This window comes from Alternaria ethzedia, assembly GCF_023757985.1.
Source record: "Alternaria ethzedia strain BMP 0044 chromosome Unknown scaffold_3, whole genome shotgun sequence".
NCBI classification, from domain to species: Eukaryota; Fungi; Ascomycota; class Dothideomycetes; order Pleosporales; family Pleosporaceae; genus Alternaria; species Alternaria ethzedia.
The window spans coordinates 37,046-60,204 of NW_026056196.1; the positions used below are offsets into that span (position 1 = coordinate 37,046).

Here is a 23,159-nt window from a genome sequence, read left to right on the forward strand (position 1 = left end):
CTGCGTGATGGTGTAACGGGGCTTGATGTGAATGGCCGGACGAAATGCTCAATCTATCGTTACGACTAGCATCAGGGCACTCCCTAATGCCGTACCTTTGTCTGCATCTTGTACACGTGTACAAGGCTAGTACGCATGTCGTACGGCGTGACCATGGAATTCTACAACTGGGCGGCGGGGCGTCAGCTGTCGGCAGCGATTTGGTTTGATAGTACAGTGAACATTGCCTTGATACAGATATTCTCTCGTTTCTAGGATGAGAATGTTGGATATCTTTGTTCGTGCGCCTTTAGGCTCGGAGTATGATATGCGCTTGGTATTGATGTCATCCAGGTACCGTGAGCTTCTCAAGCTGCAAGTTTAACAAACACATGTCTAAGGGATTCTGAAAAGCAAAAGGGCACAATGGAACTGCCACGAATTGAGAGTTGTCGCTTGTGTCGCCTTCTCATAAAAATGGTGGCTGAAGCCTGAGTCGTTGCGGCGATTTATCAAAGCGGGGCAGTCAGCGGGGAGCATTCGGGGCAGTCGGGGCAAGCGACGGTGCCACAATCAACACCTTATCGTAACTTGCCTATCCGGGCAGCGTAGTCATCATTATCAAAGATCATGAACGTCGGAAAGGTAGAACTTGTCTGGGCCCAATTCAATCAAATTCGTAAGATAACACTACAATCCAAGAAGAAAAGATAAAAGAAAGTAAAGAAGGTCATAAAAATCCCCCAAGTGATCCAGCCACACATGTATCCACCCCCAAATCCCATCAAGCCAGTCCCCAGATTGACCCTTAAGCCTCAATCTCCTGAGCAGCCTGCTTAATCGCCTCCTGCATCTCAGCGTCCATCTTTGCAGCCTGCGCCTGCAACTCAGCGTCTCCAGCCATCTGCTCCGCCTCCCTCTTCGCATTCCTCGCCTTGATCTTCGCCTGCACACCCTTAATCTGCTGCACAAGGAAAGCCACGCCCTCATCCGCGCGGACACCATATGTCAAGTGCGCAGGCAGCACGCTCAGCGTACCGAGGCAAACAGCATCGCCAGGCTGGCAAATGATCTTGACCTTCTCCTTGGGGAAGTTAGGGATCTGGTCCCTGTCCTGCAGCTTCTGGGTGTCGCCGTAAGTGACGACACCGGCGATTTGCTGCATGACGGCGGGGTCGAGGCCTTCGATGGCGCGGTGGCAGACGGCTGCGCCTTGGGAGTAGCCTGAAGCGACGATGACGGAGTCGGGGCATTTCTGCGCCATGCTGTTGAGGGTGTCGGCCATCATGTTCTTGGAGCGTGTGTCGGTGCCGCCGGGGAGGACGTTAGTGCCGATGGAGGCGGCGTAGGGGATTCCCTCGGTCGCGACGGCGTCGGCTCCGAATTCTTTCTTGAGGCCGTTCGAGGTGGGCGGTCCGACGACGGTTCCCATGTTGCCGATCTCGGTGGAGCCACGGGCAAAGGCGAAGAGGACGTCTTTGCAGCCGCCGCGGCTGAACTCGCTAGAGCTGGATCCTGTGCCGCCGATTCCACCACCAAAGAGCTGGCGGCTCTCGACTTCGATGGGGCTGGCGGAAGCGAAGCCGGCAAGGGCGGCGATGAGGACGGATTTGGCGTACATGGTGTTGACTGGTGGATGGATAGAGGGAAGTGGGATGAAAGTTGAATCTGCTATTGACAAGAAGATAGAGAAGAAGCGAAAAAGGTAGGAGCGAATGTAAGCACCGGGCCTGTGAACTGTAGTGTTGATGACAGTGTTGACTGATGATGATCTCCAACTGAAGCCGGCGTCCTACCTTCTTATAATCCCAAGATGTTCGACCAGGCATATGGCCAAGCTCAATCTACCCATGACGACGATCAAGTCGAGAAGACAGGGCATAGTGCCAGGCACAGCCAAGGTATCAGTGGGCTCATCGATGAAGTGGAAACAACCGGTAGCTAAGATCGCAGCCGAGGAAGGTGTTCGTCGACTCGACACTGGATTGGCCAACTCTGCACCGGTGTATTGCAAGGACAACAAGCCCCAGTCATGCAACTGCTACCAAGTGCTGCCAAGTAGGTTGAGTTCTCATGAGAGTCATGGTGGAGATGGGGTACGGAGGAATACCAGTCCCACTTCGAGCCTCCTCGACTCGAACAACCTGTACGGTCATCCACTCAAGACCTTCAGATGATCCGACTACCGAAAAAGCACTATCATCATTCATGCGCTTGGACTTTACTTTTTAGTCACCCCGGCTGATCCTGCTACAGGGCAGTGCCCCACGCGAGGATGTTCCTAGTGCGTCCGCAACGTGCCTGCCGTGCCTCGGTACGCTGTGGACTCTGCTGTGAATCATTGGCCATAGTGACGTCCGTCTCCGAGCTGTCATTGTAGGAGGTTGAGCTGACAAGAAAACGGCTGTCTCGAAAAAGCGGAATGACTTCATCGCAGGCAATGCGAGGAAAACTCTCAACATAAGATGCGATTGGGCAGTCTGCGGACGGAGGTATTTCTGCATAATACTGCGGTTTTGCATATAGCGAAGTTCCTGTTCGTTGTCAAGAACGCTTCCAAACGCAAATAAGCTTTCGCATATTTGCTGCCGTTGCTGGTATAGGGCTGATCGACGTCACGGGAGCGTCCCGTTATGGACCGTGTGCTATTTTAAATTCGCCTGACGCTCTTAGCTGTTTCAACACCCAACGTGATACAAAAAGCAAGCGCACCAAAGATGGCCAAACGCTGGCAACGCCAGCACCGCAACTTGACCGTTGTGAGCGGAATGCGCCGCACATGGAAGCCATGCCTTCTTGCCTTTGACTGCGACGTCTGGTGACGTTGGAATTCTTTTCGCAAAGGTACTCCAATAGATGGATGTTTTAGTGTGTGCGATGCTCGCAGACTGGGCATGTAAGACGAGCTTGCTTCCACTCACGGCAATCTGCTGTCAGGATGCTGCAGGCGATGTTGATGCAATGTGTCCAAGGGGTACTAGCCATCGCAACACCCTTGGTGCACGACTCTATACCCTGCTTCATCCTGCGGACGCCAAAAACGAACAGTTCTTGGAAGCAAAAGAAGCAGGTACAGCATCAGCCACTGCAGGGTGCTGCCGTTGTTGAGGATCTTGGATCTTGCGATCGATGCTTCCATGATCTTTCTGCAACCCCATTCATCCGCATCACCTGCCCGCGCTGGATGACTCGCAAGGAAGGCGCGATTGTTTTAACCTTACGCCTGGTATTAACCGTTGAGTCGATGAGTCGCTGAGTCGCTCCAACCCTGAGCTTCTGGCAATATGACTCGGAGGGAAAACAGCATTGATTGTGATGAACATGTCGATGCTCGCGTTCGCTTTTCCAGACTGTTCATCTCGCTAAGTGCGGGGCGCCGTTGTTCACTCTGGGCTTGGAGCCGGGTCGACTTTGACATTGCACAATCTTCGTTATCAGTTCTATTGCGGTCAGTGCCGGGGGTTTGAGTCGTTCGAGAGTTGTTGTAAGAAGGTTGTCGGAGGAAGACAATGGTGCCACGTGGGTGCCAGAGGCGGAAAGTTAGAATAACGACATCAACCGGCGCGCGGTGGTCAAAGCGCGCCGTCCGGCAAACCTTGTGCGATGCGCCTTGACGGCGAGGAACATACACCTCTACGATGCATACGTGTAACCCGTGGACAGAAACATGGACTCTATCGACCTCGGAATGACCGATACGAAGCAACCAACCTTGCGGAACAGGGATGGTTTCCGTCGGAAAGCATCCCACTCCCAAGCCTCGCGATAACGATAACGTATGATTGGGCCAAACGTACCAACTCCCAAGAAAGATACATCTACGCAGCAAAAGGCACATACCACTTTCAATCCGGACTCGAAAGGAACAAGAGAATAATTCCAAACTCCAAAATGCACGACCCCGTCGCCTCAGCAAAAGCCCAAGAAGCAACCCACCAATACACCTTCCGCCCCGCAACCCCCGCCGACATACCCTCCCTGCAATCCATGATCGCATCCTCACTCCGCAGCTTGGGAAAAGGATACTACACAGACGCCGAGCTCGACGGCTCAATAGGCTACCTCTTCGGTCCAGATTCTGTTCTCATCAAAGACCAGTACGTATAATTCCAATCATAATCAATGGATGAGAATAAGGCGTCCGTCATCAACTGTCATGTCATCAAGCATTATCCATTTGCGGAAGAGGGAGGGGGGGATATGTACCCCTCTTCTCCACATTGCATTGCCAAAGACTAGATCCAGAAACCTGGGTAGTGGAAGGGAAGGAGGGGGGGAATTAAAGGGTAGTAAAGTTGATGATTTCGCAAACAGAACATACTACATCCTCCACCCCCTCAACGCACCCCTCACAATCTGCGCCTGCGGCGGCTGGTCCTTCCGCAAAACACTGTACGGCGGGGACTCCGCGCCCTCTCCGCTGCGCATGCCAGAGAAACGCGATCCAGCCGTTGACCGTGCGAGCATACGAGCAATCTTCACGTCTCCGCAGTATGCGCGCAAAGGCCTGGGCACGATGATGATGCGGTATTGTGAGGCGAGGGCACGGGAAGGGAAGGTCGGTGAGACGGACGGGTTCAAGAGGCTGGAGATGGGGGCGACGCTTAGTGGAGTGCAGTTGTATGAGAGGTGTGGGTATGTGAGGAGTGGGAGGGTGGATGTGGTAACGTGTCCGAATGGGGAGGGGATTCGGATTTTGCATATGACTAAGGATTTGGATGGGGAGAAGGAGGCAATAGATGGGGTTTGAGACAGGACTGGGAAGGGGAGGGGGGAGTTGGTAAAGTGTAGACCTAAAGATACATTTTCGCGAACCGACCCTTTCCAAGGTTGTCACGATCGTGGTATTAGCCGTGACCTGTGAGCTTGTAAGCGAGATCTAAGGTGGTACTGTACACGGCGCAATGCTGACCCGTGATAACGTCTTTCCTGCACGCTGGTGAAATGCGGTGATGTGTTGTCAAGGAAGCGTGAACCCTGCCGCTTTGGGTTAGTGGATGATGGACGCCTCGCGGTAAGGCACCCGATCGGGCGTATCTACTGCTTGTGGCGCTATGATGCGGTCTTGATTGGGGGTATCACAGGATAGAGCAGGAGGGGTCACTTGAGTAAGAAGCTTGGTGGCTCGTATATCAAGTATGCGAGATTGTCCGGTTGTTCGATTATACGATTTCTGGGTCCTCTTTTTATGCGGATCAAGCGCGAATTTCTTATAACTACGGCGCCGATATTTGGACGATAAGCTTTACCCCGAGATCGAAATCATACATCGACAGCATGTCCGACCCCAAAGCTGCCGCGCTGTCAACGGCGGTTGTCATCATCACCGTACCATCGGGCACGTAGTCTCACTGTCGACATCCATTCGATAAAGCCAATCTACGTGGCTCGTGGCTTCAGGGTCTAGCCTTTGGACGTGCTCACCGGGGACGAGAAGAGTCATTCCGGGATTCGACGTGCGTGGGATTTCGGATAGTGTTGGTCTTCTCCGGACAGGCGGTGACATGTGAAGTCACTCAAACCTGCCATGAGGATGCGAGGGCCAATGGCACGCGAAGCAATGGTCATCATCGGTCCAACAAGATACCCACCGCTTTGATCCACGCGGTCTGCCAGCGTTACGAACAGCAAGTGGGGTGAAGAGCATTTGGAATGAGGAAGAGGTCTAGATGGAAGCGCTGGCAGAATTGGATAGCAGCGACAAGAGTCATTGCGGCCATTCGTAACGACCCCGAAACTGGGTGCTAGAATGTCAGTCACGGTATCACTTGATGGAGCGGCAGAAGGCAGAAGTGTAAAGCACTTTTTTTGGAGGAGAGTAACTAGGATATGTTATCGCAAGAACGCACCAACGCAGTGAAACCGAACGCATCCGGCTCCGATGCCAATATCAATTCCTCCGCATCCTCCCAATGACTCTCCATTTTGTCGTAATTTGATAAGGAAAAAGTTCAACGCAAGCAGTGCACATGAGTCCATGACGCGTGTTCCAGAGTTGCCTTCCAGTTAGACCAGAAGTCAACAACGCAAGTCATGACAGCCAGGGTATCGAAGAGTGAAGTGGGGGCTTTGTGCTGTGTCGTCGTAATCGTCGGCTGTGTGCATGACTCGATTCGTGTCGAATCGTCTATGTGTCGTAACTCCAAATCCCAAGGACGCGAATAACTCCAAAGGAAGCCAAGGCCCAGAACATAAAGGTAACAACCGGTATCTCACCGGGGAGGAGATCGACTTGGCCACAGATAGCTCGGTGACAGTTGTAGTAGCTAATAGTCACATTGGTTGGAAGCTGGGCGTGCGCCAAATCGATGCGAAACCGGAAGTACTCCAAAGATGAAAGCTGACCTGCAGACCGTGATGAAGCGTGAGTGTCATAGCGGAAGGCTTTGTGCGTGGAAGGAGGTTGTTACGACTCCAGGAAGTCATCCATCTCCTTCTCCAGGCCCTTGTTCCAGAGGTACTCGTGGTCTGGCTCGATGTGGTAGTCGACGGGGAGGTAGACGTCTTCCATGGTGGGGATCTTGCAGACCTGGTCCATGGGGTACTGCTCGATGGCGGGGAGCTGGTTCCACATGAGACCCGGAGGACCCTCCTCGCGGGGAAGAGGAAGGAAGCGACCAACACCTGTCTTGGCTCGGTCATCGCCTTCCCACTTCATCTCAGCCATTGAGGGCCACGGAGCGATTTCGTCCTTGCCGTTCTCCCAGTCGTTGCACCAGATGGTTTGCTCACCCAGAGCGCGGCCGTAGTTTCCGATCTCTTCGAAGTTGCCTTCTAGACCGCATCTAGTGAGTGTCTTCTGGACGTCAGAGGAGATGGGAGAGGATATCAAACGGGCATCTTCCTTGCTCTTGACCTGGTTTGCGAGCTTGTTCGCCTGCGATGCTAGCATGGCCTCTTTGTGAGCAACGTAGTCGCTCAACTTCCACTTTGAGACGTCAGAGTTCTTGAAGAGTCGGCGCATTGCATTACGGATCATCAGAAACTCTTGCTGGACCTGTGCGTCGGGGGACATCCATGTACGCGAGTTGCGATAACTACCGGCACCACCACCTCCTCGACCGTTGTAGCCAGCTCCGAATCGATTGTTGCCACCGAACCCACGACCAGGAGGACCATAGACACTCGGCTCGTTGTGTTGCTTCTGTCCGCGCTGATAAGGGTTAGTGTAGCGATCTACGGTGTCCCTGCGGAGATCAACACCACCGCCGCTGATGGCCAAACCATTGAAGTTGAGGTTCTCTGGGCTGATAGGGCTATTAGGAGTCTCAAGACCATCACCGCTGGAGCGGACGTCAGAGCTCTCGTCATGAAGGGTATCACCGCTAGAGTCGGATGTTGGAGATGTGACTTTGGTATCCTGGAGTTCTGGTGCAAAGGCCTTCTTAGGTGTCGCGACTGAGTCCCCAGTTACGACTTTGATAGGATCGACCATAGAAGGTGACATTGAACGATGCCTGATGGGGTGGTGTGGGAAGAAAGATAGGCGCTGAGGCTGTGCAATGTTTCAAACCCTGGAGGTAAAGGCCGACGGTATTTAACTTTGCGTGAGGCTGTAGCGTGTAGGTGATGTGTGGGTGCGGTAGAGAACAGCGATGTGTTGAGACTGTAAAGTGTAGGTCTGATAGAGCCAAGAGTGGTAATGGTATGAGCCCAAGCGGTTACGAGAGACTAGATCAATCTAGGTACTCCGACTATACACGAAGTTCTATTAGCAAAGATTCACTACACGTGCGCTGGTTCGGGTCAAGAGACAGCGTCACCGCCTTCGCGATGGTGGTCGATACAAGTTTGCTGCCCGAACACTTGGTTCGCGGGATGAGATTGATAGCGCAGAATCTTCGGTCATCTGCGGGAGACCAGTAGACGAGGTTTGAGTCGATACCGCCCCGAAGTTTCGGAGAACGCGGCATCGATATGCAATGTGTTTGTCACGTACCTGAGAGTCTGGGCCTTGCAAGTGCGGGGGTTATAAGATACCTAGGGAGATAGTGAGGCGCCAAGTTGTTGAACCCGAGCGCTTGTTCTGAACCTCAGAGTGAGCGAATGAGGCAGACCTGATTGCTCACATGGACGAGCTTACGATGAGTGTAATTGAAAAGTTGAGTTGGTTATTTGGTGAGTTCTTGGGTAGAAGAGGTTTGCCCACAGAGATGTGTGTTATTGTAGCGCTGAAAGTTGCCTAATATATGTCTTAGCTGCCATAGGTCCTGCCTAGCGATGATAGAAGGTGAGAATGAGAGCGTACGTTCTGCGTGATCGAAGTTATTGTACTCTCAGTGGTAGCCTGCGATATCGGTCACCGGGCTCAGGTACGTGTTCACCTGCTTGACCAGCGGTGTATTGAGCGGAGCGGGGACGGGGATGCGGTACGCTGTCGCGAGAGCGGTAATATTGGAAAACGATTGCGGTCTCTTCGGCTGTGTGCTCTCCAAACTGATAACAAAGTAGAGAACGGGAGGGACGATTCGGGCGAGTAGTAACAAATGCGGTCGGTTCGAAAGCGGAAGGATCTGATATACTGCGGGTGGTTAATAAAGTTACGTCACGTCGGGCAATGCAAAGTGCGAGCAATTGAGAGGTTCCGGAACGAGTATGGCGCGAGTGCAGTGAACGAGTGGGCAAGGCGGAGTGGGTAAACAAGTGGTAATTTGCGGTTGGTGGGGTAAGGTGAGGTCTCTCGTCACTGAGCACGTTCTGCACGGTCTGCACGGCCGAGTTGCAAAAACGACGCCCGGGCTCATCGTGGACGCGGAACGTGCTGGAAGCTCACGTTCACTTCACCACTCTCCGGACCCGACCCAGGCACTTCGAGGACAGAAAACGAGTGACAGGTAGCGGCCAGCGCTATCGAGATGAGGCAAGCGGACGATAATCATAGACGGTGACGGTGAACAATAGACGAAAGGGGTTCGGACGAAGAGATGGTGATTTGGAGAAAAGTCGAAGGCTCAGAGATGAGTTGCTGTTATATGTCTTGGTCAGCAGGAGATATGGGGAAAGCGCGCTCGGGATACGACAAGTGCGTCCAATATGAGGAAGCGACTGCCCATGAGGGTTGTTGACGACGACGACCCTTGCAAAACTCATGCATCCTCGTCGCATCCAGAGGCGTGTTGCACTTCGGAGCAGTGACTTCGCACCATATGAATATGAGAAGAGACAGACATCAGCGGTTCAACAGTGAATAGACAGACATCCACCAAGGGAATGCATCTCGTGGAGCTGATTCTAGTAGACATTGAGACACTCAGTGATGCCACGCAAGAACATGTCAGCGACATTCCACGGGATGAGACAAATGAAAGAGGATACGGCATTATGGCGAGACGGTTGGCTACATCGGCGGAGTGATAAACTTTACGGATTGGCGGTATTGAGCTGCAAAGGGGTGTGGTACGGGGGAAGATTTCGCATGCGAGGACTCGTGTCAATATGTACAGCATGGCCATGCAGGAAGATCTTGGACATGAGCAGTCGTCGTTGGCGTTGATGCAGTGCGGAAGAATGTTTGAAGACGGGTTCGAGGAGATGAAGTTGGGACGACAGGGCCGTGTTTGAGCCTTCTTAGCGAATGTGGCTTGATTGGACAGAGGCAATCGGGCAGGCGCGACCGGCGCATGGCTCCACACCAGCGCTACGCCGCAGCCACGCATGCAACTTGGCGTATTGATCAGATTCCTGGCTACGGCATCTTCACGGTCAAGCATGATGGCGCGTGACTTGAGCACTCGTTCTATTTTGAAACTCACAGAATGCGCAACATCTGGCGACGCTGTTGATGGAATTTCCGGGTGTGAAGTTGGCTCTTGACAGCTGCAGAAGACCAGACTGGGTATGACGTCTTCGCTAGCTGCAGAAACGCGAAATCAAGGCATGACGGCGCCACAGGCCTTCGGACAGCCGTGCGGCGACGTGTTGCTACATAATGGCGGCGTCGCGCATCTCTCCGCGCCTTGAGCACCTCCTCTGCCAGCGACCGACGTTCAGAGGTCGTGTTCCCTTGCGCTCGACAACCCCATCCTGCGACGACCCCAGATGTCACGAGGTCGTGCACCTGCCTTCCTCCACCGTCTGCGGGAATATCGCATGCCAACGAGCGCAAGCCGTGGAACAAAGGACACCCGGCTCGACTTGCGACAACCACTCGAGGACAAACCGGCCCAAAATAACAGACGCTGGCAGTTCGATCTGTTCTAGCGTCTTGTTTTGAGCCCTCTCCAAAATATCGGCCTGACTGGTCGGGAGTGGCTTGCTCCACTTCTGCGGGCGCGTATTCGGGCCACCACCTTTCCTAGATTTGCCTGTTCTAACTTGAGCCTCACGATCGTGTATGCCCTGCTGAAACTCTCTGGTCGTGCAGGCCTCTTCTCGAGGTATCATTGGTACCTGGTGGGGAGGCCTGCTACTGGTCCTCGCTCTCTCGCGGTACGTCGATTCCAGTCATTTTACCCTAGTCGCTGTGAAGTAGATATTCACAGCGGTCTTCCCCACTCCAGGCTCCTTCACCTGGCTGCTTCACTACCACCTTTTCCTATTGCATTGTACGGAGCGTTGGGTTTTCCTATTGTTGTCTATTGTCTTCACATTGCAATACTTCGCCTAATACTTTTTCCTACGTCGCTACCTTGTCTCTGGAAGACATTCATGACCTAGCTGGCCTACTCCCACGACCGCACTTGTTTACTATCATCGATCCTGAACCTCAGAGTCTAATACGCCAGCCAGACCACGTTTCACAGCCATACATCTTCGCCATGGCTTCCTCCGCGAACCAACAGCAACTCTTTCCACCTGTGCCTCCATCTATGTCCGCTGGCGATAGTCATGAGATGCGAGACTACTACCCATCGCAAGATGCACCACGACCTACAATAAACCAGACACCAAACTTCAAACCATACCTCGGCCTTCGAGCTAGGCTCTCGCAGATATGGATCAATCGCTGGACGATCCTACTGCTCCTAGTCCTTGTGCGACTACTCATCGCCATCGCAAGCACCGACGCAAGCCTCGTTTCCGCCCGTCGGGAAGCCCTCAGTGCTTGCACCCAAGTCGAGAACATCGGCAGCTCCATGGCCTCGATGCCCCACTACATGGCCAAGGGCGTCAACGAAATGACGGCCTCAGGGGTTGAGAAGGCAATCAGTGGCCTCATGCAAATGCTCGAAATGAGCGTCACTGGTGTCGAAGAGATCATCCTCTTCGTCATTCACATGATGACAAGTACCTACCTCTGCCTTATCACCCTCGCTGTCAGCGGCAGCCTTCACGCCGCTGTGGAAATCGGCGAAGCTATTAACAAACAGCTCGACGAAACCATCGAGTCTGTCACCGAAGACATGGGCGACGCCGTCAAGTCCGTTTCCGACGGCATCAACTCCATCATGGACAAGATCAACTTCAACCTCCCGGGATTCAACAAGCCAGAAATCAATCTGGACGACCAGATTAAGAAGCTCAAATCACTGGAGATGCCTCCTGATATGGCAGAGGGTCTCCAGAAGCTCAACAACTCCATCCCGAACTTCGAACAGGTGCAAAACTTTACGGATGGTATCATTCGCCTGCCTTTCGAAGAGGTCAAGAAATTGATCCGCGGCATGGACACTTTCGAGTTCGACCGCACAGTTCTTCCCGTGCCACAGAAGGAAGCACTATCTTTCTGCTCCGACGGCAACTCGATCAACGAGTTCTTCGATGATCTGATCGAGCTGGCCTACAACGCACGGAAGATCGCGCTCGGTGTGCTCATCGTCGCCGCCATCCTTGTTTGCGTCCCGATGGCGTGGATGGAGATGCGCCGCTACCGGAAGATGCAAGAACGTGCTGCTCTCTTCAAGGAGGGCCACGATGCCATGGACGTCGTCTACCTCGCGTCCCGGCCCACATCTTCTGGCATCGGCCTGTGGTTCGGCAGGCGCTTTGGCTCAGCTCGTCGACAAGCTGTCATGCGCTGGGCCTGGGCCTACGCCACCTCTATTCCCATGATGTTCTTGATTTCTCTGGGGATCGCTGGTCTCTTTGCATGCTTCTGTCAATACCTCTTGCTCAAGGCCATCGAAGACAAGACCCCAGAGCTCACGGATCAAGTCGCTGACTTTGCCGGAAAAGTCGTTGAATCGATGAACAACGCGTCCATGTCATGGTCTAACGGCGTTAACGGCGCCGTCGCTGACTTGGACAACACGATCAACGACGACATCTTCGGCTGGGTGAACACCAGTACGACGGCAGTCAATGACACCCTCAACTCGTTTGTGGATCAGATGAGCACCACGCTCAACGACACGTTCGGTGGCACTGTACTTTATGACCCGATCAAGGAAGTTCTCAACTGCCTGATCGGCCTGAAGATCGCCAGCTTCCAAAGTGGCCTCACTTGGGTCCAAGAGCACGCCCACGTCAACTTCCCTGGCGTTGCAAATGACACGCTATCTATTGGAGCCCTTGCTGAGCAAAGCGACTCAGACTCTGCCAACCAACTGCTCGCTGACCCCAACGGCAAAGCAAAGGACGAGATCACCGAAGCCGTCGAACGCGTTATTGACAAGCTGATGAGCGGCATTCAGACCGAAGCGCTCATCTCCACCGCCCTGATTCTCATCTGGCTCTTCATTGCCCTTGGCGGCCTTGTCTACGCTTCGACCCATCTCTTCCGCCGTGACGATCCAGAACTCGGACGTAATCCCTATGTCATCGATCCCGCTTTCGACCGCGAGCCCAAGCCCAACGCCGATTACCCCACCACCGCGCCGCCGCAATACGTGCCCAACGACTACAACGTGAATAAAGCAGCGCCTTACACGCTTGCACCCCGACCTTTTTCTACATTCGAATCTGGCGACAACATCGAGCCAGCAACAGAGAAGGTCGGCCGAGTTGGGTTACGCGCGGTGACCGACTCCGCACGCCCAGGGCATCTACGAACAAGCAGCCATGGCCAGCTCGCTGATCCCTCACCTGCCGACGACCGCTCCGGTCCGTTCTCCGACCCCCATCAATACACTCAGTCGCCCTATCCGCAGGAAAAACAGCAGCAGAACCCGTTCATCTAAGATCCATATTTTGTCGAAAACATCTGTAAGCCAGTCGGCAACCACCTGACCTTTCGGCTTGCCTTCTGCGTCAACCGGCCAACGACTGGTCTTACTACTAGACAATCCTACGAACCCGACCGACCTGCGATGAGCCGTAATTGCTCAGACCGAACCTTGCGTTTGAAGTTTTCTTTTCCCCTTCCTTTCACGATGATGCGATAACACGCTCTCTGGGGAAGGGGTTCGGGCACATGCACACCGCGTTGATGAAGCTTGCTTCTCCGCTGTGCATGTGCCGGTGTTTTGATTCTTACATTTTGGCCTTTTTCTCAATATACCCCAAACCACGATGTAATTTTCTTTGTGTTTATTTGTCTTGTGTTACTGCTCTCTCTTGCGAGTGCGTGTTGGATTGATATCCCCTCATCGCCAAAAGTTTGACAGCGAAGCTCTGCAGACAAACTACCTTTGTAACTTTCCATTACTCTCCTTGCTACCCGAGATGTTTTGCGTGTTTGTCTGCAGATGCCTTTCCATCAAATGATGAGGTTTTGTGTATATCTCCTTGAGTATGTCTGTTCCCGAGGTCCCTTACGCCCGATCCTCTGTCCAGCCCTCCTACATCCCCGTTTCCCTTGCCCTTCATTCCCACACCTCGACGCTGTATCGCCGCCGCACCCCGCCTCGCCGTGGCTTGCCCGCTTGGCGCGCTGCACAGGCGACCTCTTGGTGTGCATGATGATTGTGGTTCGAGGCTGCAACGGGGGTAGTGCTGTGTTTGCTGGACACGAACCGGCAATATGCGGATATGACTCGCTCATTCGCCACGCCCCTCCGACTCCTGTTTTGGCTCACCAGCCCACTTCCGGCTTTGTATGCTTTGCACCCGTTGCTTGTGGCTGCGTGTTTGGGGGTCAAGAGGAGGGGTTGATGTGCTGATTGGTAACAAGCGTTGTGCTTTCCTCCTGTTTTCCTTTCTTCCAGTGCTTTCTGAGAGGGCCGCGTTGGGAGAGATAAGGAATACATGTTGACGTTGAAAGCCGACATTTTTGTGTTTGTTTGTACGGGTGGAAGCATCCTCGTCCCTCTGGATGAAGGGTTGGTTTCTGCTGTGTTCTTTCTTTAGAACCGCCGCTTGAGTTGATCCTGGAGGCGCTTGCGCCCGGGACCTGTTATTGCAGGCGTTTTTCTGGCATGTTGGTGGTGGTTGCTGGATAGCCCGAAAGAACCCCACTCGAGTGGTGTGGCAGTGGGTGTGAAAAATGAGGGAGAGATGGTCCCGCCGTATGACGGGCCAACGGTAGAAATTTCAAATATCCTCCCTTATCCTGTTACTGCACAGTCATGTTTGAAGTTGTTTTCCCACTCGCTCAACCAGCAACACCCACTCTCGTTCTGTTTCTTGCTCAAATGCCTATTAACCGGGCGAGCATCTTAAGTAGATTAGATAGATTATCAATGCAAAGCATCCGATCTCGACATTGGCCTTCGAAAAGTGATTGCTTGTATCTGTTGGTTGAGCAGTGAACTGTCCGAGAGTGATGTGGCTGCACGTGGCTGGCTGGACCCTGGCCAAAGCTCCGCGGCAATGACGATGACCGCCGAGCTCCAGGCGCATCCCAGGCACCCATGGAGCTTGCAGCACCCGTCGCATAGCGACATGAACATGGCCAAATGAAGTCGCAGTCGATACAATAGCCACAATGCTCTCTGCATTCACCGCTCGACCCATCGTCGAGCTCAAGCAGCGCGACAAGTCGAAGATCGAGTCCATCCTCGCATATGGTACAGCGCCCGCCTGCAGCATCTCCCCAGCTTACTAACACACCCAGGCGACCGCGTGCTCGTAGGCTTGAACACGGGTGCTCTGCGCATCTACCGCGTAAACGACCAGATTGAGGATGTAGACCCCGACCGCAAGCAGAACGGCGACTCGAACGGTGAAAGCGAAGCACCTGCCACGCCAAAAGCCAGACCCGCCGACCTCCTACGCGAAGAGGAGAAGTTCTCGCGACGACCGATACAACAGCTGGCGATTATCAAGGAAGCGAATATCTTGGTCTCGCTTTCTGACAACTATGTCTCGATCCACGACATTCAGACGTACCAGTTGCAGGAGAAGCTTGAGAAGACACGGGGTGCGACTACCTTCGCTGCGGCAAGCAACATCGTCAAGGACCCCTCGACTGGCATTCCGTCCATCGTGAGCCACCTGGCTGTCGCCGTGAAGCGGAAGATCATACTGTGGACATGGCAGGACATGGAGCTGACGGGCGACGCGGTGGAGATCTCGCTCATTGCGTCCGTCAAGAGCCTGACATGGGCGACAGGCACCAAGATAGTCGCTGGCATGGACCCCGGCTTCGTGATGGTCAATATCGAGACGCAGGAGGTGCAGGATATCATCAAGCCAGGCGCGTTGGCCGAGAACGGGAGTCAGGGCGGAGCACGCTTCGGCGCTGTTTCGTCGTCAGGCATGGGATACATGGGCATGGGTAGTTGGGTGCCGAAGCCGCTCGCGACACGACTTGGAGAGGGCGAGATGCTGTTGGCGAAAGATGTCAACAGCCTTTTCATCGATACAGACGGGAATGCCCTCGAGAAGCGACAAGTACCCTGGCACTCCGCTCCCGAGACCATCGCATATTCGTACCCATATATGCTCACGCTGCTACCCCCTTCGAAGGGCAGTCTGGAAGTCAGGAATCCGGATACCCTGAGCCTGCTACAGACAATCGCACTACCCAACGTCAGCTTTCTCCACGTGCCGCAGCCGAACATCAGCTTAGCCCATGCCGGAAAGGGTTTCCTCGTCGCGAGCGATCGATCGATATGGCGCATGGGAGCACAGAGCTACGAGACACAGATTGATGAGCTGGTCGCTCATGGGCGTTACGACGAGTCGCTCAGTCTCCTCAACATGCTGGAAGATACTCTGCTTCTTGACAAGGAGGAGAGGGTGCGGGAGATACAGATACTGAAGGCGCAGGCCTTGTTCGACCAGAGAAAGTACCGTGAGGCGATGGAACTGTTTGTCGATGCAAAGGCCCCGCCTGAGCGCGTCATCGCGATGTACCCCAGGTCTATCGCTGGTAACTTAGCACCAGAAGAGAGTGTCAAGGGTGATGGGAGCGTTGCGGATGAGGAAGAAGCGAATGGAGAGAAAGAGAAACCAACGAAAGAACAAGAGGAAAGCACACCCGCTCCTGTAGCTACGATTGGGCGATCGATGATGGGCCGGTTTGGAGTCGGAGGACATAAGAAGGTTGATTCAGACGCTGCATCTATTCGCACCAACTCGGCCAAAGACGATACTATGGAACCAGCGAGCGTAAAGAAGAGGCCAACCGATCCCTCTCAGCCCGACAAAGCGGCAGCAGAGAAAGAGTTCAAAGACTCTGTTCGTGCTCTGCAGTCTTTCCTTACGCAATGTCGTGTCCAGATAAAACGCTACATCGACACGGACGGTAACCTCAAAGAACCTCTCCCCACACCCAGCGGCAGCCAACTCGAAGCCGAAAAGCCACCCTTCCACATCTTCATCGAAGAGTCCTCACTCCAATCCCCCGTCGATTGGAAAGCAAAACTGCTCGAAGTCGCCCAACTCGTCGACACAACCCTCTTCCGCGCATACATGATCGCCAACCCCAGCGTAGCCGGCTCCCTCTTCCGGCTCCCCAACTTCTGCGAACCAGACGTCGTGCAAGAGAAGCTCTACGAAACAGGTCGCTACGCCGATCTAATCGACTTCCTCCACGGCAAGAAACTACACCGCCAGGCACTAGAACTACTCGAGAAATTCGGCAAGAACGAAGCCGACGAAGAAGTCTCACCTGCATTGCAAGGACCGCAAAGGACCGTTGGATACCTACAAGCCCTCCCCCCCGAACTCATCGACCTCATCCTCGAATACGCAGAATGGCCCCTCCGCACCGACCCCAACCTCGGCATGGAAATCTTCCTCGCCGACACCGAAAACGCCGAAACCCTGCCTCGCGACCGCGTTCTCGAGTTTCTGCAAAACATTGATTTGAAACTGGCGGTGAGGTACCTCGAACACATTATCGAGGAGCTGAATGACCTGAATGTGGATTTCCACCAGAGACTTGTGGATTTGCTGTTGGAGAGGTTGAAAAAAGGAGATAAGGGGGAAGGAGGGGAGGGGCAGGGCAAATTTGAGAGTGAGGAGGAGAAGAGGGATTGGAAGGAGAGGTTGGAGGTGTTTTTGAAAAAGGGGAATGCGCAGTATAATCGGTATAGGGTGTTTCAGCAGCTTCCTGCGAATGGTATGTTGATTGCTGATATGAGAGAGAGAGGGAGGTTGAAATATGGAGTTGTTTTTGCTAACGAGAAGTGCAGATCCGGATTACTACGAAGCGAGAGCTATTGTGCTGAGTAAAATGGGGAGTCACAAGCAGGCATTGGCGATTTATGTGTTTCAGTTGAAGGATTATCAGAAAGCTGAGGAGTACGTCCTTCCTTCCTCCCAACCCACTCCACTACTTCTACTATTATCCAGCAATACCTCACTAACACAATCCCCACAGATACTGCAACCAAGTCTACGCCGCACCCCCCACCTCAACCCCTTCCTCGCGCCCCCACTCCCCGGAAAAAATCCGCGGCACAATCGAAGACACCGACCTCTCAATCTACCACGTCCTCCTCTCCCTCTACCTCCAACCCCCACCCCCACACCCCCCAAACTGGCCCCCTGCCCTCTCCCTCCTCTCAAAACACGGCGCCCGCCTCCCCGCCGCCACGACCCTCGATCTCATCCCCCCTTCTCTCCCCGTTAAGGACCTAGAATCTTATTTCTTCGGGAGAATCCGGAATGCGAATTCGCTGTTGAATGAAGAGAGGATCGTGGCGAGGTTGAGGGGCGTGGAGAAGGTGGGTGTGGAGAGGGCGGTGTTGCTGGGCGGCGAGGAGAAGAGGGATGCGTATGGCAGGTTGGCGCCGGGCGGGTTGAACAGGAGGGTTGTGATTGATGAGGAGAGGCATTGTAGTGTTTGTCATAAGAGGTTTGGGGGGAGTGCGATTAGGGTGTTTCCGGATAATGGGGTTGTGCATAGTGGGTGTGCGAGGGGGGGTGTTGTTGGTGGTGGTGGTGGTGGTGGGTTTGGAGGGAATAACGGGAGGAGGACGGGGGGTGCGGGGTGGCGGTAGGGTTTGGTCTTGTCGCGTGGTATAGTATAGCCCAGAAGAGGTTGTCGTTAAAATGTATATCCGTCAAGAATGCGTCTTCTTCATGCAAGAGACTCTCAGTCTTCATCGACGACTTCCTCGCCATATGTCTCCTCGTCTTTTGCGTCGTCGGCGGCTTTGTCGTCGGCCATTTTTTGCGTTAGGAAGGCGTTTACGTCTGCCTGGAGGGTTTTTAGGGACGAGGAGAGGGTGTCGAGGTAGGCGACGCGATCGGTGGTTGTGGGTGGTGAGGCGAGTGCGGGGAGTTCGGAGGTGAAGGTTTGGGGGTCCGAGGTCGGGGATGTGTAGGTCGCTGTTAGAGAGGGCATGTTGGGTGGTGAGTTCCAGCGGGTGGTATCTTCTGAGTAGGGGTGGATATGTTATTGGTGTATTGAGTGTTGGAGTGAAGGAGTTAGTCAATTGAAGATAGGCGGGGTCAAGCGGCTCGGGGTGGAGACAGCACGGCCACGCGACGTCGATCCATCAACGGTGCATGTAACAGTGGCAGTAGGATGCACGTCAGCTCCTCCCACGACTCCACCTGCGCTTGGATAACGCTGTATCTGCTACTCTCTCCATGCAGGCCATGCGGGAATACGACTAGACACGAGTTTCTGCTTCCCTCCTCCCCACATTCACTTTCCATCCGTCCCGTGTGTTTGGCCAGGCCTACAGCCACCGCCTCTACACCCTGTCCCTGCAAACAGCCACACTGTCGCAAAAGCAACCCACGCGGTAATACGAGAGGGCCTGCAGTGCGACGGCCCACGATGGCGCCCTCTTCACCCCCTCCCCAGACGCCATCCATCCACACGCCCTCGATTCACCGCCCCTCGCTCGACGACTCCGACTCGGACGGCTCCCACGCCACGCTGCAGCAGCAACAACAACAACAACAGCGCCGCTCTCCCCTGCCCACCTCGATACTCTCGCCCTCGTCCGCAAAGTCGCCGACGTCAGCAGACTCGCGCGGCGCCCCAGCGCAAAACTACTCGCGTCCCGGCATTGTGCGCGATGCAACACAGAGCCAGAGTCACATTGGCGCGCATCTAGGACACCGCCCCCGCCAGCGCTCCCAGGGCTACTTCGAGCCCAGTCTGAGTTCCATGAAGGAGGGCTCTATACGGGACCGCGACAATACCATGGCCTCGCAGACCCATCTTACCGCCTCGCAGATCGCCGCCCAGGCCGCATATGCCTCGAACCCCCAGCACAATCGCAAGCGCTCCACCACGATACCCGCTCCGAACGAAGCTGCGCCTGCAGGACGGGGCCAGCCCATGAGTCCGCCGCCTGTGCCGGCGCAGGTCACGTTTAGGACGAATGGCATTACGTATTCGAATGGGGTTGGGGGAGGCAGGATGGCCGCGACGAGCGCTGCGAATGCGGCTTTCCCTCGGAGTCCGCTCAACTCGCCTGGCATTGAAGGGACACAACAACCACACGCGTCGCCTAAGTTGGTGTCGACGCCCGAGCCACCGCAGCTGCAGAAGCCAAAGGAGGGGAAGAGCAGGATAGGCGGGAAGCTGTTCTCGTCCAAGCCGAAGAACATCAAGGTGGATAATAGGTTGGATGGCAAACACCAGGCTTTGCCGTCGCCGGGCAAGATTGGCATTGGCATTCACAGCTCGCAGGCGCTGAATCGCATGATGATGGCGGGGTCGACGACGAGCTTGGTTGATTCGGCGACGAATAGCAGTAATGCTTCCTTGTACTCTTCTGCCAACGCGTCGACATCCACGCTAGTACCTCCACGGAATGATTCTCTACCCGAGAGGAAAGAGGAGAAGCATAAACACCACTTCTTGTCACGACAGAAGAACAAGTTGAAAGACCAGGATGGCTTCGCACTGCCATTGTCGTCTGCGAGCAGTAATTCCAAGCCTACAAACCCTAGCGCACCAGAGCCGCTGTACTCCTTCGCTGCGCCGTCGTCGCCAGGGCATTCAAGTAGTTTTGCAAATTCAGTAACCGGCTTGGATCTCCGACACGGTGGACGCCATCTCCGACGAGCGAAGAAGGAAGAAAAGGCCGCCGCATTCCTAGACGCGCAACTCGAACCCCCATATCGAGAGCGGAACCAGTCGTTTAGCACCGAGCGATCAGAATGGCCGTCTCTAGCCAGCAGCATAACCACAACCCCCAACATGAGCACGCCCAGCCAAACTATCTCTCACACAACAGAGATGCTTCACCTGGGCAGCTCCTTCGGCATCAACGGCCTCTCGCCCGACGACGCCTGGCCCCTGCTCAAAGCACGAGTACTTTTAATATTCGAAGGAGAAGACCCGCGACCCCCCGTCGAAGATTTCAACGCCCTAGTAACCGTGCACATAAAACGCTGCATCCACAAACGGTCCCCCATAATCCTCATCGAAGACCTAAACGAACTCCTTCAAACCGGCTTCGGCTCTCTGGACCAAACCCTCCGCCACGTCCCCGACGACCGCCTCATCCCACACCTAGTAGAAATGTGGCTCGTAGTCTTCACCACCATCCTCCCCTTCCTGCAAGCCGTCTTCCTCCCCCTCGACCTCGAGTTCAGAGGCAGCGGCATCATGACGAGTGCCCAGGCAGGCGAGTTCTGGGGCGTCATGTTGCCTGACGAGATGAATACCAAGAGTCCGGAACATAGGAATATACCTATACTTGGGGAGCTGGAGGTTAGGCGGATTACGCTGCTTATGTTTAGGGATATTGTTATTTTACCGCGGTATGAGGCGCTTATGGCGATTTTCTCGCGGCTTAGTCTGGAGAATCTTAATGCGGGGTTGGAGAGTCCGAGTCCGATTCCGGATCATAGGCCGGGGACTGCGGGGAGTGGGTTTGGGGGCGCGGGGGAGAGACAGAGTGGAGGGGGGGAGATGGGGAGTCTGAACTCGACGTCTAATTCTTCAGCTGGATATCTCGAGTCGACGACGAGTATGACGAGTTCGACATTCGCAAACAGCACCCGCTCGCGCGCAACATCGAACACATCCGCTGGCTCCTTCTCTTCAAACCCATCCTCCCACCCGCCTCCCCACTACCACCCCCAATCCCTCCACCACCCTACCTCCTCCTCAAACGCCCAGCACGCCCTCCACCCAACAATATCGCACCTCCACCCACCCCCAACATCCCATTCAAACTTCACATCCAACGCCCCCTCCTCCCTCCGCCAAACCCCCATGGACAGCACCAAAGTCACCGAAACAGTCGGCCGCATGCTGCAATGCGTGTCCGTACTCGTCTCTCTACAGTCTAGCGATGATGCGCAGGAGAAAATTGGGCGCCTGAATAAGGAGTTGAAGTATAATTGGTTGGGGAGGGGGAGGACGGGCAGGCAGAGACAGGGGTTTGTGGGGCCGAGGGGGGGGACGAGGACGGGGTTGGGGATGGGTGTTGGGATGGGGAATGTTGGGGGAGGGGGTGTGAGTGTTGCGGGTGTGGGTGCGTAGGCGGAGAGAGGATAGGGAGAGGGAATGGTTGGATAGGTGGTGTTGTATGTGTACGTTTTGTGTCTTGGGCTTTTCTTGTGTTTGGGGGATACGTCTGCGGGTTGCGTGTGTAGACCGACGGTGGCGTTTATGCCTTTTCTTGTTGTTCCTCTTTCCGGAATGTACGATTGCGAGATGTCTACGACATCACCTGTTCGACGAAACCCAATGGATATGCAAACAAGCAAAGCAGTAACCTCTGGAAAAAGTAGCTTCTTTGGCCAGCCTCAACAACAGCGATCCAAAGAAGGACGAAAAGAAAACGACCTAGCGATGATAAAACGCCATCCAACCCCCTCTCTACCAAGGCAACTCCTCCCCACTCCTATGAAAGAACTTCCCCGTACTCTCCATCCCCTTCTCCCTCAACACATCCCACAGCCCCCTCGCCGCTTCATCCGGTTCCACCGCCCCTTCTACCTCCACTCCCTCCTTATGTCGCGGATCCAATCCCGTCTTCACAATCCCCGGATGCAGCACCAACACCACCACGCCATCCTCTCTCAAATCCACACTCAAACTCTTAAACAAACCATTCACCCCCGCTTTACTCGCGCGATACGCATACTGGCCTCCCGACTTATTGTCCGCCATACTACCCACACGACTCGATACCACTGCGATCTTCGGGGAAGAGGATTTGAGTATATTGGGCAAGAGCGCTTGCGTCAACAAAAGCGGGCCAAAAGTGTTTACCGCAAACGTCCTCTGCAGTCCATCCAAATCAACCGTGCGGAGCGCATCCTCCTCAGGTCTTTCCATGACGCCGGCGACGTGGACGACGAGGTCTATGGTCGTATCTGCGTCGATGCACTGGGCGAAAGACTGGATCGATAAAAGGGAGGAAACGTCGAGCTGGTGGGTTTCGCAGGGAAGCGAGGTTAGGGTTGGACCGAGGGTTTGGTCTGTTGCTAGGGCGGTGTAGCCCTAGATGGGGGCTTGTTAGGCTGTTTGAAGGGAGAGGGGAATGGAGATGGATGGGGGTTTTGCGGACTTCGTCAATGAGGATACTGGCGAGGGCGTGGCCGATGCCGGAGTTTGCGCCTGTTATTAGGGCGGTTGGCATGGTGGGTGTGGTGGTGGCTTGGGGGTTGGTCTGTGTGAAACCTCAATTTAGGGAGCATTGAGAAATCTAATGAAATCGGATGTTGTTCGCTATCTAGGTTTCTGCGTCGAGATGATGGACGTTGTTATACATGTAGGAAAGGGCCTATGACGTTGATGACGTCTATCTTACAACGTAGCGATCTTATCGTTACTCCTGTATCCAGTGACCGTGAGATGAGTGTGCTAGGTACTTCATTCGTGACAAGCAAGATCACGATGTTTTCAAGGCCAAGGAAAGTCGATGAATCTGTATTGAATGGCTCGTGGTAGTCTCTATGGCAGCGCGATACCGAATCTAGCTAGTCTACACTCCAGCATCCAGCTGCGAGGATCTTGCTCACTACCCAACAGCACAACGCAAAAGAAT

At 54.4% G+C, this 23,159-nt stretch overlaps 6 protein-coding genes across 6 annotated transcripts; 3 read left to right on the plus strand and 3 right to left on the minus strand.

The window, feature by feature from the left end:
• Nucleotides 1-787: 787 nt before the first annotated feature.
• Nucleotides 788-1,600, minus strand: J4E87_001502 (uncharacterized protein; the record flags this gene model as incomplete). The annotated part of the gene is made up of 1 exon (XM_049373145.1): nt 788-1,600. The coding sequence occupies one exon, from the start codon at nt 1,598-1,600 to the stop codon at nt 788-790; it is 813 nt and encodes a 270-aa protein (XP_049236515.1).
• Nucleotides 1,601-6,385: 4,785 nt separating this feature from the next.
• On the minus strand, nt 6,386-7,414 carry J4E87_001503 (uncharacterized protein; the record flags this gene model as incomplete). The annotated part of the gene is made up of 1 exon (XM_049373146.1): nt 6,386-7,414. One exon carries the CDS (start codon nt 7,412-7,414, stop codon nt 6,386-6,388), a length of 1,029 nt encoding a protein of 342 aa, XP_049236516.1.
• Nucleotides 7,415-10,736: 3,322 nt separating this feature from the next.
• Nucleotides 10,737-13,037, plus strand: J4E87_001504 (uncharacterized protein; the record flags this gene model as incomplete). Its single annotated transcript, XM_049373147.1, has 1 exon — nt 10,737-13,037. One exon carries the CDS (start codon nt 10,737-10,739, stop codon nt 13,035-13,037), a length of 2,301 nt encoding a protein of 766 aa, XP_049236517.1.
• A 1,685-nt stretch (nt 13,038-14,722) lies between these two features.
• Nucleotides 14,723-18,188, plus strand: J4E87_001505 (uncharacterized protein; the record flags this gene model as incomplete). The annotated part of the gene is made up of 4 exons (XM_049373148.1): nt 14,723-14,804; nt 14,852-17,305; nt 17,379-17,487; nt 17,567-18,188. 4 exons carry the CDS (start codon nt 14,723-14,725, stop codon nt 18,186-18,188), a joined length of 3,267 nt encoding a protein of 1,088 aa, XP_049236518.1.
• Nucleotides 18,189-18,283: 95 nt separating this feature from the next.
• Nucleotides 18,284-18,535, minus strand: J4E87_001506 (uncharacterized protein; the record flags this gene model as incomplete). The annotated part of the gene is made up of 1 exon (XM_049373149.1): nt 18,284-18,535. One exon carries the CDS (start codon nt 18,533-18,535, stop codon nt 18,284-18,286), a length of 252 nt encoding a protein of 83 aa, XP_049236519.1.
• A 441-nt stretch (nt 18,536-18,976) lies between these two features.
• J4E87_001507 (uncharacterized protein) lies at nt 18,977-21,646 on the plus strand (the record flags this gene model as incomplete). Its single annotated transcript, XM_049373150.1, has 1 exon — nt 18,977-21,646. The coding sequence occupies one exon, from the start codon at nt 18,977-18,979 to the stop codon at nt 21,644-21,646; it is 2,670 nt and encodes an 889-aa protein (XP_049236520.1).
• Between the last annotated feature and the right edge of the window lie 1,513 nt (nt 21,647-23,159).